The sequence below is a fragment of the Chroicocephalus ridibundus genome, chromosome 4 (genome assembly GCF_963924245.1).
Source record: "Chroicocephalus ridibundus chromosome 4, bChrRid1.1, whole genome shotgun sequence".
Taxonomy (NCBI): Eukaryota; Metazoa; Chordata; class Aves; order Charadriiformes; family Laridae; genus Chroicocephalus; species Chroicocephalus ridibundus.
Window position 1 is genome coordinate 47,102,210 of NC_086287.1, and position 15,752 is coordinate 47,117,961.

The 15,752-nt window shown below is 39.9% G+C and overlaps 1 protein-coding gene across 24 annotated transcripts in view; it reads left to right on the forward strand.

The window, feature by feature from the left end:
• Nucleotides 1-15,752, forward strand: part of MADD (MAP kinase activating death domain) — a 77,815-nt gene that overhangs the window by 32,984 nt on the left and 29,079 nt on the right. For 10 of the 24 annotated variants that reach the window (XM_063332025.1, XM_063332016.1, XM_063332008.1 and 7 more), the window contains 9 exons: nucleotides 752-790; nucleotides 1,823-1,882; nucleotides 2,341-2,443; nucleotides 3,443-3,629; nucleotides 3,804-3,954; nucleotides 6,400-6,606; nucleotides 11,203-11,256; nucleotides 14,270-14,367; nucleotides 14,705-14,788. In XM_063332025.1, coding sequence (XP_063188095.1) covers nucleotides 752-790; nucleotides 1,823-1,882; nucleotides 2,341-2,443; nucleotides 3,443-3,629; nucleotides 3,804-3,954; nucleotides 6,400-6,606; nucleotides 11,203-11,256; nucleotides 14,270-14,367; nucleotides 14,705-14,788 — 983 coding nt within the window. The remainder of the gene's footprint in view (nucleotides 1-751; nucleotides 791-1,822; nucleotides 1,883-2,340; nucleotides 2,444-3,442; nucleotides 3,630-3,803; nucleotides 3,955-6,399; nucleotides 6,607-11,202; nucleotides 11,257-14,269; nucleotides 14,368-14,704; nucleotides 14,789-15,752) is intronic. The other 14 variants (XM_063332017.1, XM_063332024.1, XM_063332031.1 and 11 more) reach the window with 5 other exon arrangements.

Here is a 15,752-nt window from a genome sequence, read left to right on the forward strand (position 1 = left end):
TAGTAACTGTCTTAAGTATCAAGGCAGTAAATTGTCTTGATATTTCTCGGTCAGGCTTCGTCCCAACAACTGGGCCATGTTGGGATGGGGGACTGGCCAGTCTAGCCGCTGTTAACGGGTACACTGTGAACGTTGGTTTTGGTTTGTATTTTGTTTCGTTTTAAATATTAGTGTAAAGAATGGGAACCAAGAGGTAGGTCCTCCTTTTGTACTGTCACTATCTTCATGATTGGCCTTAGGTAACTTGTTAGAGCAACGATGCTGCATTTGTAAGTGGGGATAAAGCCAACCTCCCATGGAGAATGCAGTTTACATGGATTTCAAAACTGTTTATAGTCTTTTCAGTTCACTAAATAGAAAATTCTGATCAAAATGAAATTATAACCATACTTCATCTCATTCAGAGTAAAGATCGATCCCTAACAACTTATGTGCACAATCTTTTCATTGGAACATCTCCTCTTTGCGTGCGGTATTACTAGGTAACATGTCTGAATGGGCACTAGAGAAACGGTCCTCTTACCATGGGGAGTTAGACAGCCTGGTCATCCTTGTACCAGATGTAAGAACAGAAGGGTGACTGAGCTCCTGCTGGTGTTTTTGTGTTGAGACCTTTTCACTTGCTAAACTGGGCAAAGGTTTTATTTTACTTTTTGAGTTATTCTATCTGAGTAGAACTTACTGCTTTTGTTTTAATATGTTGATTTTTTTTCATTTATTTTTTTCCTCCTCATCATTTTCATCGGTAAAGATTACTTTAATCTGGAAGTGGGAAGGGATGTGGATGAAGGTTGGTATGATGTTTTGCTGACCTTTGACCTTGTAGAAACAAAGGCCAAAAGCTGGTTTTTGTGTTTCTGCTTTGGACTTTGTTTTTGAGACAAATAATCATTCCCTGTGTGTAAAATGAGGAGGAACAGGACTGGTATGGTGAAAACACTAGCAGACTCTGCACAGCTGTTTTTGACAACCTTTTACCAGTTGGTTACATTTTCATGTCCAATTGTACTGGATAAGAAACCTGCTTCATGTGAGGGTTATTTCCATGGGTAAACTTAATGACTGATTCCATGCATTGGAAGAAAACAGTGATGGGGTTTGCCATTCCACGTTCATGCTTTGCGCCTCATCTTCTGCACTTTGGTGTTCTGTTGTCAACTATTGTAATCCTGTAGGGCTTTTAATGTTACTATGCAGATGTGAGGATGGGATTTCCATAGAGTAGCTCAGTCTGTTTTATGCATGTGCAAGTGTGCGCGTGTGTGTGCGTGTTTGTGTTCATTTATGTGTGCATGCTGGCTCACTGGGATTCCCACTGGGCACTTCACTGGTTTTTAAGTGTTTTTGTCTTTGTTGTACAGGTACAAAATTGCTGCATTAACTTGTTCTTACCAAGTGTGTGTGGTACCCTGTGTTTCTAACTGTAATGGGAAATAATGCTGGGACTCCATCTCATTGCTGCTGTTTGACCACTTTCCATCTTCCTTTTTAATTTTTATTTCATGCACATCCATTGATATTTTTTCCTCGGTGATGCGGATGTTTTTGATAGTGCCCTTGAAATAGTGTATGTGCAATAATGTCCTTGAAGATGCAGTACATTGGTTCCACGATGCCAAATTTCAAGTCAAGCACTATCTCTAAGATTAATTACACTGGCCCTTGTTGTCTTGGGCTTTCAAGCATCCTTCCTGCTCTAGCGTCATCTGGGTTTTGTTTTGAGGGAGGGCTGGGAAGAAGCTGGTAGTTGTATTCTTTTGATGCTGATGGTGGGGAGTGTAGATATTGTAGTACACTACTAATTGTATATTTTGTGTCCCAGTATTTGGGTTAAATACTATAATGGAGATTATTACTGAAGCTGGCCCAGTAAGCAATGAAGGTGGGTTCCCTACAGCATGAGCTGTGCATGATATAACAATTTCCAGCATTCCCTATGCCTGACTTTGGGCTACCTTTCTCACTGGGTAACCAGTACCACATGATCTGTACTAGTCACCCCCAATGCATTATGCTTTTACATATAGTGACTAATTTGAAGATGGTTCATGTTGTGGAACTGCATGCAGAGCAGCCAAACTGTACCTGCCTTCACCTCCTGCTGCCATTACCATCTTCTCTTTTTCTCTCTGCATTACTCCCATTACTGTTTTCTGCCGATGTGTGATGCTAGAATATGATATACGCTGCTGCTTTTTTGGAGTTTCCATTTTGTTTAAAGTCTGTTACCTGTAATTTGAATAGGTGTGTTAGCCAACCTTAGCGTTGCTTGTTACTGTCCTGGGATCAGACTGTTTTCCTCCCACCCCTTCCTCTCATCCTTATTCCTCTCCTGTTTAGGAAACAGACGAGCCCTTGTGGATCAAAAGTCCTCAGTCATTAAGCACAGCCCAACAGTGAAAAGAGAATCTCCATCGCCTCAGGGACGAACTAGCAATTCCAGGTAATATTTTTCATTGCTTTTGGAGTATAAGGTGTTGTTAGAGTGGTCTCGTACTTGGCCAGTGTTTCCTCAGAAGTCTAGCTGTTGAAAATGAAATAGCACTTTTCTATGGCCCAAAGCTTGCACATATTATTGTTCGGGAAGTTTTGGTATAGATCGTCTTACAGTTAATAGCGCACATACATATTTTTTTGTGTCTGAGACAAAAAATCCTACTTTAACTCAGCATTTATTCTTTGTAATTGAGTCTGTTCTGAACAAGGTAGTCTAGCCAGTGGACTTTTAATGCACCATGCAGGGGATCAGCTGAGTCATATGAAGCAGTTTGATTCCATGAATTCATGTGAAACATTTTTCTTAGCCTTGGGAAGGGACTCAGAACGTTACCTGACCTGTGCCTGGGCCATCTCCTCCCTTTCTTATGTAGCAGTCATGGGTAGAATGGAATTTACTTGGAGCTGCTGGGGTTGGGAGGCAAGTGAGAACAATAACTGCAGTTCAGACTGGGGAATGCAGCAGGTTGCACAGGAGTTCCCTTCTTCTTACCATTCCCTTCCCTGTGGCAAAACAAACTGAAGCAGTACACGTGCCAAGGCTGCTGCAGTAGCACTATTAGTAGTGCTGCGCTTCCTCTTTCAAGGAAAACCTACAGGTCAGACAAGGCGGTTGTGGGAGAAGGTTGTGGCATAGAGGATTCCTGTGGATTCTGAGGAATGCTGTGAAGGTGAGAAGCTAGAGGGACTAGAGGAAAATCTGATTACTGCTTATTATTGGAAATAATGGACAAAATAAAATATTTGATACTACACCTGTAGAACAGAGCTTGGGCTGTGTGCAGTTATGTTAGCAGCACGCAGAGCTAATTTGAACTTCTTTTCTTGTAACCTTAGCTTTGATAGGAAATGCATTTCTCTGTGTGTCCTGGCCATATCCCCCTTCCCATGCAAGCCAAGGTAAGTAGATGACTGACTTTTGCCTGCTTCCTCTTAAATCCATCAGTGAGAACCAGCAGTTCCTGAAGGAGGTGGTACATAATGTTCTCGATGGGCAAGGTGTTGGCTGGCTGAACATGAAGAGAGTCCGACGTCTGCTGGAGAGTGAGCAGCTCCGTGTCTTTGTACTAAGCAAGCTGAATCGCACGATCCAGTCAGAAGAAGACGCTCGACAGGATGTCATACAGGATGTGGTCAGTGCTGAACTTGGCAGGGTCCTTACACCTACTGTCTGATGAGGCTAAATTCATAGAAAGTTTTTGTTAAATTGCCTCCTAAAAGCTGATGTTACAGCAGTTTTGGAATTTGTGTTCTTGAATTACTTTCTCACTTCTGAAATAGTGACACTAATAGGATTTTCATTGCAGGAGGTCAGCCGCAAGGTTTATAAAGGCATGCTGGACTTGCTGAAGTGCACCGTGTTGAGCCTGGAGCAGTCATATGCAAATGCTGGCCTGGGGGGCATGGCCAGTGTTTTTGGCCTGCTAGAGATAGCACATACTCACTATTACAACAAAGGTAAGAAAAGTGTTTATGAGAATACAGTGGTTATGAGCCAAACTAGATCCTTATTATGAAGGTAGCTCTTTTGTGGCTTCTCATATTTCAGGGGTTTTACACTTTCAAAATAGGTGAGCACTGTACCATTGTTACTGAAACCTTACAAAGCTTGAAACCATTCTCATGCACACATGTAACCAGGCCAAAGCAAAATAATGGCCATACTGATATTTGATTGAAAATGGAAACTATGCAGCAAGATACAAAACCTGGGATTTTTACAGATGAAGGGGAAATTCTGAGAGTGTGGACCTTCATCTAGCACTGTCCCCCACCCAAAGTCTTGGAAAGTTACTGCAGACGACCTGAATAGGGAGCGAGATATTTCTAATGTGGAACCATACGAGACTTATATCTCACCAACCACCTTACATTACAGAATGATTCTTATATCACTAAGTACACTTAGAGAGGAAAGCCTGAAAATACCTCTTTATTTTTCAGCTTTTTTTAAAAATCTGACCCTTAATGCAAAATAAGAAAACGCAGGCATAAGGAAAAAGAGCAAAAGATGACAAAAAGCTACCTCTCTGCTTAATATCTGACTCAGCTGTAATCTCAAATTATGAAAAGCTTTTTATTTCATTGTAGCAGAGGAGTAACATCTATGAAACACTTCATAGTTGGTGTTCTGGGTGGCTTGCATCAGGGATTTTATGAGTTGGCTTAGGTGCCCCGTGGGTTACAGGTGTTCATTTCCAATCGTTGTTGGAACGTTGAGGAAAGCAAGGAAGGCTGTGCTAGTGTAACAGTCCTGAACGTGGGGAACGGGCCAACCATGGTAATTGTAAGCCTTTTAGTCTGACACTGATCCTAAGCAAAACTGTAGAGTGGCTGATGTAAAACTCAGTGGCTTGAGAGTGAAGTCTTGCTAATGTGATGCCATAATTTGATGGTAAGTAGAGTTTACCCATTAAATTAATTGTGGTCATAATAGACAAAATTTGATATAAACTGTGAAGGACTTCTGTCATTATTGCATGACATCTTGCTTTATAGTAAAATTTTAACTGTTTAGTAGTATGTTTTGGCTGTTTTCAGTGGGTTGGTCTAGATATTTCTAGAAATGTTTTATAGAGATTAGTGCTTATCTTAATGTTATTTAACATACTGTAGTGATCTAGTAATCCTTAAATGGTTCGGTTTGCATATGATGCATACTGTGTGAACAGAACATGATGGATATAGGTTATTTGCCTACAGGAAGCTGAATCTTAATAAAGCATGGTTGTGGTTAATTTATTTTAATATGGCCAAACTAAGAACTTGAGTTTAGGAGCAAGGATAGTTGGCAATAATAGCGGGACTGGGAACTATGTGTCTCCGAAACACATGTATTGGGAAGCAGTGTCTCTGAAAATGGCAGCTCTGTGTGAACTTCACACTGTTTACTGTGTCAGGGGGACACTGTGTAAACCTGGGAATATAGGTTTGGGATGCAGCTGTTGTATTGTCTCTGGATATGTCACTAACAAGACCCACAGCTGAGGTAGTGCTTCCAGTTCTGATCACCACATCTTGAAAAACTGAGGAGGTTTCTGAAAAGACCTACAAGGAATCGGGAAAATGCTTTTGCTCTGAAAGATGGAAGCGTTCAGTCTGTTGATTGTTAGGTGTTGATTGTTTTCAATTATTATCTGAGTGGAAAGGTGTTGCTGATAGCAGAATCTTTAATCTGCTGGACAAAGGTATCACAAGGTCTAGTGGTACAACACGTTTAGATATTAGGGTATGAAATTTTCACTATTAGCATCATCAACTGTTGGAACAGTTTGTGCAGGATTGCAGGAGGTTCTTTTCTGGAAACCTAATTTTAATTATTCTATTCTGAAAGTTTTGCTGTAATTCAAACTGTGGAATTTGATACAGAGAAATAATCCAAACTGTCTTTGGGGACACATGATTATAGGAAGTCTGGGAGAATGATGGACGAGGTATAGCTGATGGTTTTTTGAGGTTTTTTCCTAACCGAAGTTTCATTTAGTGTTACCTGTCAAAGATGATTGTATTTGTCATCTTTTCACTGTGGGAGGAACTTGCTTATATTCTAGAAGTGATATTCTTGGTATATTAGGCAGACCTGTTTAATTTTGCACAACTCGGCAGAGGAGATACTACAGTTACTGTGTCAAAGAAGATTCCTAGGTTTCAAATACACAGGAAGGACATAATTTGAGTATCCCAAAAACAGCACTCTGGCTTTCTCCGCTACTGTTTCCACCAGTGTGGCAGGCTATCTGCAAGCCATGCTGACCTATGGGAATAAATGTGGGACTGAGCTGTTTCAGTGTCAGGCTTAATGATTTAGGTGAGACCATCTGTCTCATTTTCCTTTTCCTGGTCTCATTTCCTTTTTCCTTTTTTCTTCCTTTTTCCAATGCTGGTTTTTTTTTTTCTTTAAAGAACCAGAAAAGCGAAAACGAAGTCCAACGGATGGATCTGTCACCCCAGTTGGCAAGGATCCTGCATCATCCCCAAGAGTGGAGGCAAAACCTGCGATGCAGCTGCCGGTACCTCACCTGATGCCAAAGGCACTGAGCCCTGCAGGCAAAGGTCCAAGGGAGTTTGACACAAGGAGTCTAAAGGAAGAAAATTTTATTGCTTCCATTGGTGTGTATTGCGGTGCATGTAAAGTGCAGGAGGGACTTCTACTTTGGCATTAGGTTCTATTTGCATTCTCTCCATTTTAACACTACATTGCTGCTGTAACATGCTTCATTTACACCTTGGATCACAAGGAACAATCATGTGTGTTTTCACTCTACTCTTGGATAAACTATCCAGGGCAGTTTTCTCCCAGAAGCTTTCTAATCTTCATTGTTTCTGAATTTCTTTACACTTTAGACAATTTTATTTTTTGCTCGGTGACTGATGTTTTGAAGCAACAGGAAATGGCAAAAGGGAAACAGGGCCAGCAGGACTTTGGAAAGGGCAACCGTGCAAGGGACTACATAAACCAAAAGTTTTCTAATCATTGCTGACTACCTGTGGATTATCTAGGTTGCATCCTGATAGAAGTGGGACCCAGGATCTGCTGTTAATAACGAAAATTGCCAAAAAGATTTTAGTTGTAGTGTTACAGATTCAATGAGCAGGACTGATGGATATTCCTTCTATGTAATAGCAAATAGAATGTGTTTTGTTCTAAACAGCATCTGCTAGGCTGGCCACTGGAAATTTTCCCAATATAATTTCTTAGCTGGTATAGCTTTTCCCTGTGTCTGGGAAAAAGTTGGAGGTAGGCTTTAAACTGTTTTACCTAAAAAGGGCTTTACAGATATTTGGGGGGGGGGTATTGTAAACAAGAGAAAAGTAGCATCAGCATGTGAGAGAAATTCTTTGTCAACTCCAAAAATACGTCATGTTAAATTTTAGCCATTGCTTCTTATAGCCTGTTGCTTATAGCCTATTGCATGAAAGATAAATCTTCAGAAAGCAGCATGCTACTGTGAGGCTGTACCTGCAGTATGTGGCGTAAGACAAAAAAATGTGTGTGTTGGGCAGTTACGTGGCAGGAGTGCAGACATTCATTCTTATGCCCGCATAATAGCTGCAGGCTGAACGGTGTCGAGTCCTTCTGAACTGATACTGAACCCTTCTGGTCTGATTTGCTTTCTCGTTTCAAGAGGTAATCTATGGAGGCAGTTGCTCAGAAACTAGTCTTGCACTCTATCTGAAAATGTATCAGGGAGCAAAAAGAGATTCAGATTTCCAGTATTTCAGTTTAGTGGTTTAGTTCGCTCTGAGTACGTAATTTCTGTTCTGCAGAAAAGCTTCTACAGAGGCTGTGCTTCTGACACAACTAAGAATAAAACAGATGCTAGGCCAGTGTTCTTTTAAAGAATGAGGAGAGATCTTTTGATTGCATTGCTGAGACTGCTCCTTTCCCTCAGATGAAATTAAAGCCTCATAGAAATGGAAATCATAGAGATCAGACAGTCCATGTTGTGAAATATCATAAGAATTGCTTTTCAAAAGAAGTGCTACTTAATATGTTACATTAACTACTGTTGCCAGAATATTAGCCTTAAACAATTCACAATCTTCAAGGACAGGCAACAGGTAAATTCTTATTAGTGATTCTGATGCTCTAATGATTTCCACTTGTCTTCCATGGAACTAAGTTACCAGAAGTATATGGTTTCACCAAAAGTGATTGAAGTTCAGAAGACTTTAATGCTTTTTATGAAGCCTTTTTTTCTAACTGGTTTTGTCTGTCACCAAGAACCATGAAATAATATGCAAGTCAGTCTTTAAGAAATTGCTCTAAAAACAATGTAGTGTCCATGTTCATCTGACTCTTGAGATCTACAAGTAAAGGGTATTTCTCTTGTGTTGCAGGAATATAATTTAAAGCTGCTTGGCTATTATAGTTCCTTTATGTTCTGTTATGGAAGCATCAATACAAGACAATGCTTTGGATATACAGGACCAGAGTTAAGTCATGGCTAGGCTGAAATTCCTTCTGTAGTGAAATACAGACTTTCTCATTCAAACTAATTTCTTGAGGGAAAGAGCATTTGATAAACATTTACGTGTTGCTGGAATAACAAAGTATTTGTAAGTAATTCCATTTAAACATGAGAAAAAATGTTTTTATGTGAAGATCATCCAACTCTGGAGCAGGTTGCCTGGGAAGGTTGTGGATTCTCCATCTGTGGAGATAGCGAACACCTGACTGGACACGGGCCTGCTCTAGTTGACCCTGCTTTGAGCAGGGAGGTTTGACTAGATGATCTCCTGAGGTCCCTTTGAACCTCAGCAGTTCCTTGACTCTATGAAGTTTGGAAGGTACTTAGAGCCTCAGTTTGCAGATTTGCAAATAAAACTCTCAATGGATCTATTGGTATTGTTTAGACAAAATACAAATTTTGGGGTGCTAACCTTTTTGACCTAGTTACAAGAGGAGACACTAGAATGAAAAGTAAGTCGTCATCATCATGATGGAGTAAGATTATGTATGGCAATGTTTGCAGTAGCCATCCTTAAAAGTGTATGGTAGTGTGGCGATTAAACTGCATCTCTGAGATCTAGAGGTATGGTAGCTGAACGTATGCGGTTTTATTGTACTGCAGGAACAACGGCCAGGAGGATCACAGAGTTTTCTGTGGATGTGTTCCTGCTTGACCCCCTTTTCTTGTTCACTTTTCAGAAAGTGTATGGTTTCTTGTGACCCTCTGAAGTATGTAGGATGCTCTCTTGTAACACAGGAGGCTGTTGGTATTCAAAATTCTTTTTTCTGAGGTGAAGAGTGATGGGTTTTTATCAGTTGAGGATTGATCTTTGCTGTGGTTTAATACCTAATTGTTTAGCTAGGAAATTCATTATGAAGATGATGCTTCTGATGCTTTGTTTCCTAAAAGATCACCAGTTATTTGCTTACTTGGGTTCTTGTCTTCTGGGGTCCATGGTCATCACCAGTAGTGTTGGCCTTTTTGTTAGGACACTAGTGGCTTTAAAGTTGATAGTTAATAGTTTCCTCCTTTATGTTAGTTTGGTTTTATTGCATACTTGCAGTAAATGTTAACGAAAGTGTCAGTACTTAATGAAGTTTCCATTACTACTTTTAAAAAAAGTCAGCTAAAAGTAATTTAATGGCAGGTATTGCAGCTTGTATTTTTTAAAGTAAAGCCATGTAAACTGAGCACTTAGGAGGCCAGATGTTTTCAAAGACATTTAACAAGTTCAGTACATCTTAAAGAGATTGTTGTCTGTGTCAGTGTGTGCTCAACTAGATAAGCCTATTGGATGCTGTTTGGATCCATAAGCAATTTTATCCTATCCATCTGTATACTTATGAAAGTTGAAGGAACATCCATCAATCATGAAGCAGATACAGAAATCAGTTGGCTAACAGCTGTCTTTCAGGCTTTTTCCCCTTGCTACATTTGCCTTGCTCCTGATACGTTTAACGATAATATTTTGTAGCCTTCCTCCACAATCATAACACTATCCTTTTTAATTTTTTTTTGCCCAGTAGGCATTTTGCTAAATAGAACTTTTTTAGAGCCTGTCTTGCCCTAATTTCTGCCATTTGCAGGGTGGGATGGGTTTCTGATGTATTTCAAGTGGCCTTTTAGTTGCTCAGGAAGTTTTCTTGAAGAACAGTAGAACACCATACTTCTTTTTCCTTCCTTTTCCCCTTACTGCTTTTCTAAGAGTATCTTCCTCTGTAGCGTTCCCAGCTTTAATCATGCTAGTGAGAGAGGACGGTGCCCAGCGTTCGGTGAGTTCAGCCTGTCAGCATGTAATGTTTCCTCTGGCCAACAGGCCAGCACCTGGAAAGATCTGATATTTCTAGGCAGAAAAGATGACTGCATTTCAGAGGGCTGAGGAATGTGAGTGATAGAAAAGTGCAAGTGCCTCATCACTATTTTGTCGCAAGTCTAAGCTTCAAATGAAAAGAGCACATGCAGACTTTAGACTTTTTTCCTTTTCTCTCCATCGTATTCTGTTATGGAATTCCTTGACTTGATTGGATTGGATGACCTAATTTGAATTCTGGAAGTTGGCGTTAACCATGACTGATAGCTTATTTTTCTTCTTCTTCCCTATTTTCCATTCTTTATACCCTGATAGGAATAGGTGGGTGCAGAGAAGTTCAGCTTTTTGCACGTAGGACTGGTTGATAGGCAGAGCTAAGCATTTATTGAGAATGCTGTGAGGTCAAAAATAACTTGTGCTTGTAAACTTTGTGATAGTTTTTAAAATATAGTATCGGCTAAATATTGTGTTAACCTACAGTTTTAATTTTCTTGGAATTGCTGCTGCTGGTTTTGTGCCTTTTCCTTTCAATGATATAAGCTAGAGACATTAAAATATTTGTGTTAATTAGAGCTTCTGTGATGCCTATGTTTTGGAGGAATAAATATCTGACAGTCTTAAAGGCCTTTCTCAGGAAAGGTGATTAATTGCATTATATGTGTTCATAATAGCTGTTTTTCCTTAGTTGGTTCCCCGTATGAAGTCATCTCTAACATTTGAATTCTGTAAATGAGAGATGATGCAGCGCTCGATTCCTAACTTTGATTTCTTGTAAAATGGTGTTAATTAACCCTTCACTCAGTAGTTGTCGTACATTTCTGCCTCTTTTTTTTGAGATGAAGGGGTGGGGTTTTTGTTTCAAACTTTTTTCCCCATTTTCACCTGTCTGACCAGCCGCTGACTCTTTCTCTTTCTCTCCTGCTTTCAATGCATCTTGGGTAGAATTGTGGAACAAGCACCAGGAAGTGAAAAAGCAAAAATCTTTGGAAAAAACGAGTAAGGAAATAAAAAAATGTAGAAACTGACTCCTCCAGCCTCCCCATAACTGCCAACTCCCCAGGTGCAGGGTGAGCTTGCATCTATGGCACACAGCTTTTATGCCCACAAAAACAAACGTCTATCAAGAAAGTCTGTGTTATAAAGGAGATCAAACAGATCAGTTTGCCTTGGGGAAATTCTGTTCAAATGTCTCTCTTTTTTTTTTTTTTTTTCTTTCTTTTTTTCCTCCCCTGAATGTTGCCTTCTTCAAAAAAGAGGAAGCAGATATTCTGCATCCTCACTGTATCATATATGGAAGGATTTTAAGATATTCCATCTCCTTTCTTAAAAGTTAAAGAGGGTTTTGTTTAACAAGTCTTTGACATAACTATACTGATTGATTGATTGAATGTTATTGGAATGAAGAATTCTCTCTTCTTTCAAGCCATGGGATGGCAAATTTTGTTTATGAACGGTTTATGACCCCAACCAGCCTGCAACAAGAAATGACTCTGAGGGGGAGAGAGAAGGTGTATGTGAAGAATTGTATTTATTGATGGCTATTAGAGAATAGCCTCATAATAAGGAATCAACCTGATTTTGGTTTTTATATACCATGTTAAAGGAGTGAAATAGTCTGAGGCTGTTTGCAGAGTCTAAATAGTAGTCTAAATCTACACAAATCTTAACATCTATTGAAATATGATAATGAATATATATTATTTGGAGACGTAGCACAAAGTTTTGCTCTTTTTGTTATCACTGTTGTAAATAGGGACATATGACATAAGGACAATCGCTAGTTTATAATAAACATGATGTGGTAGATGTTTCCTAACCATAACTGTAGTTTCTACTTTGCAGAGCTGATGCCCCTTTTACAGACTGGAGGTTGGGGGGGATTAATAGCTAAGATAAAAGAGTGAAAGTTTGCGACATTCTGACTAGGCCTGGATTTGCAGCATTAGTTTTAGGCTCCTCAGTTAAATACAAGCAAGCATCTGGAGTTAGTTCAGAGAGAATGGGGCAAATGGGGCACCTCTGCAGTACAGCTTCCTACATTTAAGATCTGAATTGCTTTCTGCTGAGGCAGGAGTGTGTGTGAGACAGAGGCATAGCACACCCGCACACCTGCTCTCCCAAACTGGGCCTTTCAGGTGGGTGCCTACATTGGGAGGAATAAATGGAGGTTTTAGCGTTTTATGTGTATTAGACATACAACCCCATAAAGAAGGGAAGAGGAGGTTTGTAAGTGCCTCTAAATAGTGACAACGATGTGATGGTTGTTATTGTGCTCCTTAAACTCAGTTACCAGTATTGCCCACAGCTATCGAATACCTGAACTGCGTCAGTCAGTTTCACTTGCTTTAAAAGTCAGATATATCTGAATTATACGTTGGGACAGGGAACTCTTAAATTGCTTAAAACACACATCTGAAGTTTAGTATTCTTGCTGTAGTATGAGATGTAAAATGTCTTGCTGCATTGTTATTCAGAGCTAGAAATGGTGGCTAAGTGAAAGAGTGGAAATAAACCTCTAGAAGTGAGCAATGTATATTTCAGTGGAAAGTAAGATTCCAAATTCTTAGAAAGGATATTTTTAGTTATTTTTCTTCTTGTTTATACTTTCTCTTTGTTAGAATCTGTGATTATTTGATTTACAGTAACTAAGGCATGCGGATTTAGAGGCGGAATGCTATAACAAATGAAGAACACTTTCTGTAAGACACTTCACATGGAGAATTGATGGTTGAGTAGTAAACTAGTATGGTCTGCACAGCCCGCTTATGGCTTTGCTATTCATGAGTTTACATACCATCTCAAACTCACTCCCACAAATCTTTGTATATTATCCTTCTCTCTCTCTCTCTCTCCTCCCTTCCCCTTTTCTTTCCTTTTCGCTGTCTTACCCTCTCTAATATTACATATAATAGAAACATGCTCATAATTCCCAGGTAGTTGTGATCAGTGGTTATAAGAGATAGCGGCAGTGTTTGCTCAGAGATACTGGATATAGTCATGGGTCTATAATACAAATATTCCAGCTGGTGATCATGTCTTCCTGTTACTGAATAGTTGGCAGATATGGATATGGCAGAAGTGTTGCATTCAGTCTCTTCCCCTTTCTGAGAGTAGTGACATTCTGTGTACAACCTATAACACATTCTTTTCTTGCCTCGTTACTTACCTTGTTCTTTTCAGGCTCTACCTCTCCATCATTCTCTCTTCCTTCTGCCATCCCATCAGAGGACAATTGATGATATGATTCTAGAACTGCATGGGAAATTGAACATAAAGTTCTTTATCCATTTTTTCCCCCTTTTTTGTTTTTGGATTGGTGGGTTAATGAATGCATGACCTAAGGCTTGCTGATTCCCTCTCTCACTACTGACCTATGTGATTGCCAACTCTGGAGAGCCATTTGTTAATGTAATTGGGGAATGTTGTGAAGTACAGCATCATACGAGCTTCTCCTTGAAATTCCTACTGGTGTAACACCAATTGTTGCTGTTTATGTTCTTGTCACGTGTTGCCTGATTTTTGTCTAGATAGTTGCTGGGGGCAACCTTACAAACTCAGTCTAACACTTTGAGCAAATTAGCTGTTCAAAACAGGATTCTAACTTTAAATAAGTATTCTTTGTTACCAAGAATAAAGGAGGTGGCTTCCTAGAGTTGAATGGCAACTGCTCTGCATGTGTTATTGTAACTGGAAGCTCCTTGACCTTTGTCTGTCCTCTTTTCTCTATTGAATGGCTAGCAAGTTTAGTGATAGTCACTCCTGGACTGTGCCTTTGGTGTATTTAAAATTTGAACTCAGGTTTGAAGAATGGCAGATGTGTCCTGCTGTCCTTGTTGTTTGCAGTACCAAGGAATAAAAAAAAAGTTAAAGGAATGAGAAAGCAAATTTGTTTTCTTGGTACTGTTCCTGCTTTCAGTCTATCATCTGCTTTCGGATGTGTTTTTTCGGACTGTTTTTTTTGGACTGTTTTTTCTTGGTACAGTAATGATTTACTTTTTCCTTTGTTCAGGGCCAGAAGGTGTGAAACACTTCGATTTGGGAGAAACAGATGAGAAAAAATCCCAAATCAGTGCAGACAGTGGCCTCAGTTTGGCCTCAGGTTCTCAGGTCAGTGGCTCTTATGCTTGCTTTATTTATGTGGTAAGAGAGAGAATTCTTCTGTCACTGCTTAATTGTGGGAAGACTTCTAGGGTTTGAGCATTCTTGAAAGGCTCATTCAGTAAAATTTCTTCCCCCCTTCCTGTAGTGGACTGATCTTTGCGAATTCCTCAGTTGTGTGACCCCGTGATCTTTTTGACATGCAGGCAGTAGTTTCTATTTATTTGGCTGGCTAAATAATAAGGTGTGTAATTCAAGACCCCAAAGGAATAGGAAATTATGTTCTCTCCTTATGATAAAAACTAATGTGACTTTTCTTCCTGTCCTTTATATGTTTTGATTGCAGAAGAGTGATTTTGACGCTGTTCCCAGTGGAGGACCAGCGGTTATGGTCCGAAGTACAAGCCAGGATTCTGAAGTTAGCACAGTGGTAGGATATGCCCAAAGTGAAATCTTGATGTGATTCACTGCTTGCTGAAGTGGGGGAGGGCATTTTGTGCCTAGATTTTGTGTGGTATGAGTGCATACTGTCATGCATGCATAGTGTATGTCTAATGAGCTCTCTCTCCAGACCCTCTGAGTGGGAGGCAGGCATGTGTGTCTGACAGAACATACATAGTGCTTTATTAGCAGATTGCCTCCTTCATATATGGTGCTCGTTGCTGTTATGTATTCCTACATATTGGTGTATTTATGGAACTGGTGGATTGCAATAATTCTGTAAATATCCCTTAGTTGTGTATAAACCATCTATAAAGGCAGATAGTTTGATGCACTAAAACCAAGAACAAACTTTCTGATGCGTTAGCTTAAAGCACTTGAATTGTATCAAAACATCTGCTTGCTTTCCGATCAAATATAGGGCCTAGAGGGAAAAGGTAGCAGGAATGCATTCAGTAAAAAAAAGCATGTGTATTCTCCCTATCCCATGTTATCCGATATGGCATATTCCAGGGATAAAACCCAAGGAACCTTCCTTTTTGTTGTTTTTCTTGTCTTAAAACTGCTGCATACCTGTGAATATCTAGCTTTCCATGATCTTTTCCCAGCCTGTAACAAGAATAATGCCCTCTCTTTCTCTCATGGACCTAGAAATTGTATTCTATGGGATGCTCCCCCAGATAGAAGGGTCTAGAAGAGTGAATTGATATTCAAGTCTGTCCTTCTCCAAGCTCAAGAAAGGTCCATCCCGACATGTAGGAAACCAAGCAAAGGCAGCAGGAGGCCTGCATGGATGAGCAAAGAGCTCCTAACTGAACTCGGACGTAAAAAGGAAGTATACAAGAGGTGGAGGCAGGGGCAGGTGACCCAGGAGGAGTATACATGTGCTGTCTCATCTTGCAGGGATAGCGTTAGGAGAGCCAATATGGGCCCTGTTTCCTGGAAACAGGAAA